Here is a 10,369-nt window from a genome sequence, read left to right as displayed (position 1 = left end):
CCTTCAGTCCAGAGCACAGTTTCAGTTGTTATCTAATTAAACACATCCAGGAGTTCAAATAACCATCTTTACTAATAGTTCTTAATATACTCCAGGCACTTTTTAACTCATAGATGAAGACTGAATACCTTAATACCTGTATTGTAATCTTAACAGTGCTTTATACAACAGACAAGCCATTACACAGTTACACTCTTCCATGTGACAAGGGTCATCAAGATTTGTCACTTAGTGAAAAATGTTGTTGGCTTTACTGGATAGCACCTTCCCCTGCATCTCATAGTCTTGCACTGACTTTTTCCTTATTATGGATGTCATATTCTTGTTCTTGTCTTCAATTGCAAGCCTTTACCCAGCTGTGCTCCCTGAACTCTACTTCTTAATACTCTTCCAGACTTCTTCATTCCATGAATAAACTTTGAGCGGCCTCTTTTATTATTGTTTCTACATTTCTGGTCATGTCTTCTTCTGGACCATCTCCTATTCTTAAACTTTCTCTTTATTCCATCGTATAATTTACCTCTTTGAAAAGAAATTATGTTCTCATTGCAGGAAATGGCTTAGACATGTACCAAAGCCAGTTGCTGGAACTTCGTCAAAGACTATTGTATGCTGAAAAGGAAAATAAAAAAAGATCACACGAACTGAGCAGCGCCCTAGATGAAATTAAACGTGTAGTTGCAAAAAGAATGAACTTGACAACAAATCATACAGGTTTGTATGTGTCAAAATGTACTGTGTTAATGGTTCAAAGTTTTGTGTGCTCATGTTTCTTTATCACTGGTGTGGGGAGAAAAATCATTGATTTGATTACGTTAGCATTAGGTAGAAGTTTCTACTTTAAAAAAAGGGTGGAGAACTAATCTGTAGCCCCTCTTTAAATAGGATCTGTGGGGAGAAAAATCATTGATTTGATTACCATAGCATTAGGTGGAAGTTTCTACTTTAAAAAAAGGGTGGGGAAGTAATCTGTAGCCCCTCTTTAAATAGGATCGGTTAGTAACTAAACAAATAAGGAGAGGAAAAAAAAGGGAACACAATAGATGGCAGTGGTGTCATAGTAGCAAAGCTGTACATATTGCTAATCGAGTTTCTTACAGTGCTTATCCCTTGCTTGCTGCCAACTACAGGGCACTGAATACGCTATTTTTACTAGCTTCTACTGTGCCACTACACCCTGATAACTGCTAGGGCTATGTCTAACCTGGAAGGCAGGTACACCTCCACAGACGTTCTGCAGTCCTGGTACCCCTCCTGTCCAGGTGGAGTGACTTTTTGCGGGGACTTTTTGGCCATGAGTGCTCTGCCATCCTGCCAGCGGACCCCAGGCACTGAGGTGTGCGTGGTGGGTGCGCAGTCTCATCTCAGCAGGCAGACCACATACAGCTGGGTGCTTGCCTGAACCCAGGAGCTGAGAAGCCCCATGAGGTCTTGCTGCCCTGATACAGCCTAAGAATGTTCCCTCTAGAATTTAGTTTTATCTTGCAAGTAGTTTGTTAATAACCTGAAGGAATGCTTGTAAGTGATGCCAATTAGAAGAAAAAAGAAAAGAAAACCTTTGAGGGACACCAACGTGCAATTATGTCTACTCTAGTGATCTGGCTTCTTCCCATTGTTTAATTAAACTTCTTATTTATTTAAAAATATATTAGATCCTTGCCTTACAGACTGTTGTACATCCCCATCTATCTGCACGCTGTAGTTGCATACAATAGATTAGACAGTTTGATTCTGTGCCCTAAAAGAAATGATGTAGTAGTGCAGGATCTGCCTTCCTCCCTGTTCAGATTGGAAGAGCTACTTCCCTGGGGAGAGAAGGAAAACTAGAAGGGGCATCTCTGCGCTGGAGGCATTCCACAACACACCCCGACTTCAAAAAGAGTCTGGATGCTACTGAAAACTACTTTTTAAAAATCCTTATTTGCATTCAGTACAGCGGGCTGGTATCAGATTAAAATAGGGAATTAACCAGGACTGTTACAGGGGAAGAAGGAACAAGGTGCATTCCTGCTTTGTGTAGTCAGCTTCATTTCTTAGCCTGTTCTTCCCTGCCTCTTTTTGTCTGTTTATTCGATATTAATTTAGTGGGACTGTTCAGATGCGTATAAACAAACGCTTGAGTGTTGGCAGGGTTGTGGCCTCACAAGCTCTAGAATAGCGACCATGTTGTCAACTACCAGTAGCCCCACATATTGTGGACAAAGAGTTATTGCCTAATGCACCTAACAGCAGTGGAGGAGAGTGCAAGTGCCCCTTCCCTCTGCTCTTCATTCTTATTGGAGCCAGCTGAATATCAGAAAGTATTAAAGCTGTCAATTCACAGGATTCAAAGCAGAAATTTCTTAAAATCACTGAATAGTTTTCCTTTTATTTTTACTTAATCTTCTGCTTCCCATTCCAGCCAAATTTTATTGTACAACAAAAATGAAAAGGTTTATTGTACGCAATAAAACTAAAGTCCCTTGCCCAATCCTTGATAGATACTACTTCCAAATAAAAATGGAAAGTCCTTGAAAAGTTATGAAGGTGGTTTAAAAAAAAAAAAAAGGTTTCTGTGCAGCAAAATTCCAGTTTATTTAATGGCAAAGCAGAGTGGGAGGAGTTGTGGGTCTCTCTTTCATACACAAATGTCTGGACATATATATATCTATATGTGTTTGGGTTTTTTTTTTTTTAAACTTTTCTGTGGAGTGGGCAATCTCTGTCAAGTCCTGATTTTCAGTGGGAATATCTTTTGGAAGTTGAAAAACTTCAGACAAATATTGCCCATTCAGTAAGCCTCTGTCTTCACTCTTCAAGCTGAGTGAATAAAGCTGATGATGGTCATTTGTAAGACTTGTTTTAAGTAACTTTGAAGGGTGGTAAATTTGGGGAGTTCTCTTAGATGCATTTCGTAGGAAAAATAACTTTCCATCTAAGTCAATAAACGTTGCTTCGCTGACTGTGAAACTGTGAGTTTTCAAGTTTTCTGCAGCTTGGAAGGCTGCTAATGTGATTTTGTTGGCTAAAACTAATGGAGGTGGTGGTCTGATACCACGGAGTGCCCCAGCACTGGCCTCTTGCACAACTGATAAAGTGTCTGGAGGAGGCACCCTCTGAAGTATGAATTACCTTAGATAAATTCACAGGAGCTTTATTTTTCTTTCAGGGCAAAAAGACATACACATTGTAGGTAGCTAGTAGGGTACAGAAAAATGCAGCAACAGAGAATGACAGACGAAATTCTAGTATGAGAGCCATATGCTGCCTGTGTCAGGACAGCAAGATTTAAGCCTTTAGACAACCGGTAAATAAAGTCTGGAGTGATCTTCGGTTTTGTTTCCAAGCAGTTTTCTTAAACATTAGAAAGACCGTTTGCTATTCTTCGTAAATACAGTCTTCATTTTAATCCATTCAAATACCTTTTTAAAAACTGCATGGTGCATATCATCTCTGCCCCCATCTTACATTAAGCACAATTTTTTTTGCAAGCTTATAAATGATTTTATAATGATTGTATAATTAAGTTGTTCAAGTTTTTATTAAATTTATTTTAAAGAATTTTTACCACCACTGGAACATTCAGGACTGTTTGTATCAAGGCAGATAAATTAGTGAATTAATGGTGTCTGGTTTTTATATGGATTATTTTTTAAAAATAGGATTATTTTTATAAGGTCACAGTTGAGTTATTTCAACATGAATAAATATTCTAATTATTTTCATCTTTATTTTAAACTAGTAAAGAAAAAATACATATTCCCTACTTTTAACTACTACAGTCTTTTGTTTCTCGAATAGTTTCGAAAGGCCTGGATCTGGTTGTCCTTTTTGCCATAGGACTTTTTATAACCTAAGAACTTCTGCTTGAGCCCTGAAAACCGCCGTGTGTTACATTTTGGGGAAAGCATTCACGTTTGTTAAGTAATTAAGAAAGTTATTAATCAGAATCTGTGTTTCTTTTCATTTAAAAAGTTGCTTGCCAACTGTGCAAAAAACAAACGAGTTTTTTTCCTGCTGCTTTTGAAATAACTGCTTACTGTGTTTTAAGATGGCTCGATCCTGCAACTGTTTAGGCACAGGAAATGCAGGCGGAGTTCCCAGGACGTTCAGGCTTGGGGCTCTGCACCATCGCCTGCGTGGGGGGGCGATTCTCGGTTTATTACCGCAGGAGGGTGATATATATGACATACAGTCACTTCTGAGGACTAGTTCTGATTGAATAACCTTGTGTGTGGTAATCTGCTAGTATTCAGTTGAGGAAAACAGTAGAAATACTAGGCTTCACTGCTGGCTTTTTATTTTATGTCTATATGTGGGTTTGTTGTTTCTTTAAGATGGTATGAAGTGGAAAGCGTTAAACCTCACCAGAAAACTCCCCGTGCATCTTACAAACATGTACTACTATCTACCTCACCTTCGAGAATATGAAGATGCCATTTTCCCAAATGTTATTTTTGGGCAACAGAGAACTGGAGGTAGGAAATAAAGTTTTGCTTATATTTTCTATATGTTTATATTTTATATTAAGTTCTAGCAATGTAGCATACTCAAAGTTCGGAGGGGGTTTTCTCCTTAAACTTTATAATGTTGCCAAACTGAATAAATTTTAAGGGGGATGGCAAAAGCACTTTCACCACTCCCATCCCAATTTCAAGTCTTCCCCGAAGTATTCTGATAAACCTTTTCAAATATCAACAAAAAATAGTCATAACTGAAAAGCAATATTATTTTTGTTCTTAAGTCATGGATTCACGTGGCAAAGATGCATTAGCTGACATTTTTAGTTAGTATATTTTAGCTAGTTACAAAATTAATATGAGTAAGGAAGCCAGGGAGAATTTACAATTCACAGTTTGCTAAAGTTAGAAGCAAATGGAAAGGTGATGTGATCATTTGAAGGATATTAATAAATCTTCAGTGCAACTTTTTCATCCACATGAGAAGTCAGCTGACACCTGCACAAATCATAATGAATTCCAGTGGACCGCAATACACATGATTAAGTTACATCTTCTCCTAATTGTCATGTGATAGGTAAAAAGAACATTCAAAAGCAATAAGCAAACGAGGAACTAGTCGACTATTTTGCTGAGTTTTGTATTTTGTTGAAATTTTGACTTTTCTCTAGGGTGATTTTATATAAAGAAACATTGGCAGCACTTTTGATTTAACTGAAAAAATAACTTGGCCGTGCCCATGACATGGGCTAGTGGTTCTGCTGGAGTAGTGCTGTGCTGTGGTTCTCACTGGAGTGAGATCTATGACCCCACAGATCAGTGTGAGTATGCAAAAGACTACAGGCAGTCAGCAAAATGATTTGCAAAACCACCTCAGAAAACCAGATACATTCACAAGCAAGCAAGGGGAAAAAAAAAAAACAAAACAAACAAAAAACCCCCAAAAACCCAAAAAGGAAGAAGAGTAGTAAGTAATAAAAGAATGCTGTATTTGCTGCATGTTTAATTTTCATTTATTTGTACATGAAAGTTACAATAGCAAGACCACACTTCAACAAGTACAGGTTGACCTTCAGCATGTAAAACCAAACAAAACCCCTGTGGTTTAGCCAGTTATGTGCTGGGAAGGAACGTTGGAACTTGGCATTTCTGAGCTGATGCTAGCACAAATGATGAAGCCTGGAGCAAGTCACTAACCGCACCTACTCCTTTCCTTCAAAATCTGCTGCTTCCTTACCAGCCTCACAAGGTTTTGGTGAATAGGAATATTCTGCAAGGACTAAGAATTCTACAGGTCTACTGAGCCATATTAGGTCACTGACTTCAGTAATGCCCTCGCCAATGAAAAAAGAGAGGTCCTGCTTACAATCCAATGATGTAATATAGCATAGTTTTGCTACTAGTGGAGTCTGCCAGAGACAATTTCAGTTCCTTTCTTCTTAATAATAATAACAATGTCTAAGTTCCTTTCTTATTATTGATTATGTCAAAGCCATGGACTCATATCACTTAAACTGCTCAGAAAGATTTTTGAGATTTTGATTTTTGGATTCCTTTCTGAGATAGGCAGTGCTCACCTCCTGTGACAACTTGCTCAGTAAAGCAGTGTTGGTTTAACTCTTACTTCTCAGATCTCCAACTCCATACCAAGAGCTAGCACTTATGTTGCAATACCCGCTTTTGAAACTCAATAGCAGATACCTATGTGTTTGCCGGAGGTATTAATATCTCCAAGTTCTCAAATGTTGACAGTCTACACAGTGTAGACCTGATGCTTATAACACAGACATAGGTGTCTCTAACCTAAACTTAGCTGGAGGTATCTCTCCTTCCAGGTAGTAAAGCCAATGCTGTCCCAGTGCTATGGGAATATTAACTGTCACCAAGTCTCGTGGTCACATCAAATCAAAATTAAAATGTAATTTCAGTTTCCCTTTACCTGACTTAAAATTACGTGGCTTGTGGACTTCTTTCTTTGCAGTCTCACTGGTGATGGGTATTCCTACTGTGAAAAGGGAAAAACAACATTATCTGATTAATACGCTGCATTCTCTACTGTACGAACTTTCTGAAGAGCAAAAGAACGACTGCGTAATAATCATCTTTGTAGGAGAGGTGAGTTTGCTTGGAAAGGTGCAGTATGCTGATAGAAAGACAATATGGAGATTTATGTCTTAGTGTAACAGTGTAGGAGAGGCTGCAAAATACTGTTAGCTGGGCCTTTGGGACGGGTTTCTTCAGGGCTGGAGGAGATAGTGAGCAGCTAGTGCCTCAGTGTTCCTATGTGGAAAAAACCCTGTAACTCAGATGATTGAAGGGTAAAGTCATATTACATTTATAAACACAGTTGTTGCAGTCAGATTTTCAAATAAAACCATATGAACTCATTATTTATCTCTGAAAGTAAAGTATTCTACTTCAAGAATGAAATGTAAATCCTCCATGGAAAAGTTTCATAGAACCTGAAAAAAGTAGGCTTAGTCTAACAAAAAGTTCAGATTATTCATCTGCTGCTTTGATATCCTGTATCTTGCAAAGTACCTCGACGTGCTGGAGCCTTGCCTTCTGCATGTGTATTGGCATTTCTTGTGAAAGAGAAAACTGTTCAGAGACTTGAACGGTTCCACATTTGGGAGAGTAAACAATGGTCAAGGTAATATATTAGGGGTAAATGAATTTTTTCTCGTTCCAAAATGTCTTGATCACATTGGGAAAAAGCTACAGAAGGGAATTAGCTAGTGATAGTTACCTGCAGATAAAAAGACTGTGCAATTATTCAGACTTCATATTTATTCTTCATATTTCTTTGTCCTTCCATAAACAACACTGAATTTCATACATATATTCATTAACAGTTAAAGTTTGCTTTTTTAGTTCAGTCATCACTTAGAGCGGCTTTTGCAACTGTAATAGTGTCAAACAGAACATAAGTTCGCTTTATTAAGTTAGGTCATGACTTCCACTTTCCCGTTTGGATCACAATGATAAGTAGATAGGCCCAATTTTACTGGCTGTAGTTCCTCTTCAGCATAATTTTGAGGAGCTGAACTTATTTTACAGTTGCTATTTCCCAACGAAGAGCCCTGGAAATGACGAGCTTTGCCTAGCTGCCATTCAGAGAAACCTTCTATTACAGGGCTTCAGGGAGTTCTTTGGGTTTTTAAGGGTTAACTTCTGAATAGTACAGTTTCCCACTGTGGACCGTCCTAACGTGGCACTTTTAACAAACAGTAGCTTTGGTTGTAGTAATAGTCCATTTCAGCCAATTTAGGATTAAACTGCCGTTGTTAAGAACCAGTGCCTCCGCTTTCTCCCGTCCCCAAAGTCACGTTCTTGCAGCTTCCATTTTTCAGCCATGCAGTAAATTAGAGCAGGTTGATCGTGCTGATATGAGAGGTGATAAGAACATTTAATTATGAGGGGGGGGGCAGGTGTGTTCACTGATCATGAATCCACACCTTCCTTTTTCCCAGAAAGTTTCGGGAGATCAAGTTAAATGTTTACATCATGGGTTAAGGCAGAGTAACTTATTGACTGAAAGTGAGTTTCAAAGTTGTCGGTATTTTTTTATCACAGTTCTTTACTTAACCACACTGCACCTTTTTTACTTACTACAAATTTAATATATAGCTGGTAATGATTATTTGTGTATTTTTAAAAAAATCTGAACTGTTAAGACAGGTATTGTATTGTTTTTGAAGTCCATAAAACTGAGTGCTGTTTAATATAGTTAACAGATGTGTTTTCCACACTAAAACTGTTATTTTTATGGAACAGCAGCAATGAGTAAGTATGTCCTCAAAATTTCCAGACTAAGCGCCATAAGTTTGTTATATTAGGAAGAAACTCTAAATAAAAATTTTAAGTATCGCTAGCTTTAGAAAATTTTGCTTAGGTGACTTTTCTTAACAGCCTCAGGCCTCTTGTGATTTTTGGATGATTAATCTGAAACGGCACTTTTTACTGACAAGTTATATGACTCTGCTTTTCTGGCATAAGTGAAAGCTGTAGAACAGAATTTTATGCAGAAAATGGCTTGGCCTCCTGCAGAAGCAGTGAAAAAAACAAAATGCAGAAACCATAGTTCAGTTCTACTTTCAATTACATTGAAAGTTCAGTTGGCTTGAAAACCTCACACTGTCCTTTAGTAGAAATGCTGCTATAACATATTGCTGTTGTTTGGAATGAAAAGAATTGGAGAATAAAAATGAAGTTTTTGCATGTAAATATTCCCTACAAAATTTTGCTTAATACAAAAATGGGTGACTTGAAATGAACCCCCCCTTCTCATCTTTAGGTGAATGCAGAATATGTTAGCAGTGTTGCAGAAAGTGTTAAAACCAGGTAAGTCCCATAGAGTGTAACACTGAACAGCTAGTAAACACATTTTGAGCTTTCATGGAAAGAATTAGAGCATTTCAGCAATAAATTACAACTCTACCATACTGAAATGGAACTGCTAAGAAACAAGGCAAAGGTGCACTCTTGATATGTGTATCGTAACACACTGTGAAATTCAGGACAGAAGGATGTATATCCGTTTATTTTCCTTTTCTTATTTCATAAATATGCTTTAACTAATCAGGCAAGATCTCAACTTAAGCCTCTGATAAATATTTACTTGAACCTCAGTCTTTTCCCCATGAAATTAATGATGCAATCCAAGGCACCTGAGGCTACATGTATTAGGTCCCCACTGACTTCACGGCCCTGCAGTGTATTCTGATGTCTGTCATGTTTTCTAGGTGTTTTTGTTTCCTCGTTTGCCTCTTTTTCATGAAGGAATGGATTTTGGACAGCAATCTGATTCTATTTATAATGTTAAATATCATTATATGATGGATAACATGAGATGGATATTCTTTGCCGTGCCGAATTGATATAGGAGTTATCAAATGAAGGCTTGAGCCCCACTGCAGTTTTGCTTGCTCTTACCATTCTTTCCCATAGTCATTTTTGGCATCCTGTGCATGTGAAAAACCTTAGAGCAGCTTGAGAAGAACAACTACTAAATTAAAATGTTTGGGCAAAAAAATACAGTCATTGGTAGATTTATTTTGTCTTACAAAAGCTGCTTTCTACGAAATGGTGTAGTGTAGCTAACAGTCGCAAACCAGGTAAGGCTAAAGGCCCTGAAGCGCAGCTGACTGAAGGAAGCAAGAGATGAAATCTGCGTTGTGCTGCAGTACTGCTGTTGCTGGTTTCTGCGGTGCACAAGCTCATTCGTGAATTAGTTACTCTGGTAGAACCCCACTTTGGCCGGTATTTGGAGTGAAACAGCCTTTCCCCTCTCTTCTTCTTTCAAATGACTACAAGAGAGCTCTCGATCTTGGTATCAACGTTTTTTAGAATATTAACAAAAACAAACAAACAAAAGTTGAACACGATCCCCAGAGAGGTTGCCCTTTTCCTTCGCTGTTGAGGCTTTGCTGCATGTCCTGCTCTACTCTACTCGAGGGTTTCCCAGACTGTATTTAGGGTGCAGGTTTCCCCCAGAAGCAGGCTAGCAATTACTATTACTAGGTAATAGTAATTACTATTAGTAGCTGAGTAATAGTAATAGCTTCCTGCCTCCAGAGGGTTTAGCTCAGCTGGGAGTACTGCAGCTAGGACAAGGTGAAGAGGCAGCCCTCCTCAGTACCGCTGAGCACCACCAGGTACAATACGTACAGCAACTTGAGCACTTAGATAATTTTTATGATTTCGTTACGGTTTTTGAAAATATTACTGCAGAGTAGGTGCTTTGTCAGTGTTACACAGTAGGATTGAGATTCTTTTTCATAAGCGTGCTTGTATACTGTGATGTGCTTAATTTTTAATGTTAGCTTTTTTTCATTAATCATAGGAAATGGCGAACTCCGTTCTGAAAACTTATTTCAGTGATCCTATACCTATTAAAAACTGAAGAATTTCCGCCCCCCCCCCCCCCC

At 38.3% G+C, this 10,369-nt stretch overlaps 1 protein-coding gene across 1 annotated transcript in view; it reads left to right on the top strand.

Moving 5' to 3' along the window:
• The first annotated feature begins 560 nt into the window (after nt 1–560).
• Nucleotides 561–10,369, top strand: part of MGAT4D (MGAT4 family member D) — a 29,437-nt gene continuing 19,628 nt past the window's right edge. Inside the window, exons 1-4 of the mRNA XM_009290302.2 lie at nt 561–714; nt 4,317–4,457; nt 6,421–6,554; nt 8,737–8,783. Of these exons, the coding sequence (XP_009288577.1) occupies nt 567–714; nt 4,317–4,457; nt 6,421–6,554; nt 8,737–8,783 (470 nt within the window). The 5' untranslated portion in view covers nt 561–566. The remainder of the gene's footprint in view (nt 715–4,316; nt 4,458–6,420; nt 6,555–8,736; nt 8,784–10,369) is intronic.

This window comes from Aptenodytes forsteri, unplaced genomic scaffold (genome assembly GCF_000699145.1).
Source record: "Aptenodytes forsteri isolate BGI_AS27 unplaced genomic scaffold, ASM69914v1 Scaffold125, whole genome shotgun sequence".
Classification (NCBI taxonomy): Eukaryota; Metazoa; Chordata; class Aves; order Sphenisciformes; family Spheniscidae; genus Aptenodytes; species Aptenodytes forsteri.
The sequence above is the reverse complement of the archived record's forward strand: the minus strand, read 5'-3'. Positions and strand labels throughout refer to the sequence as shown.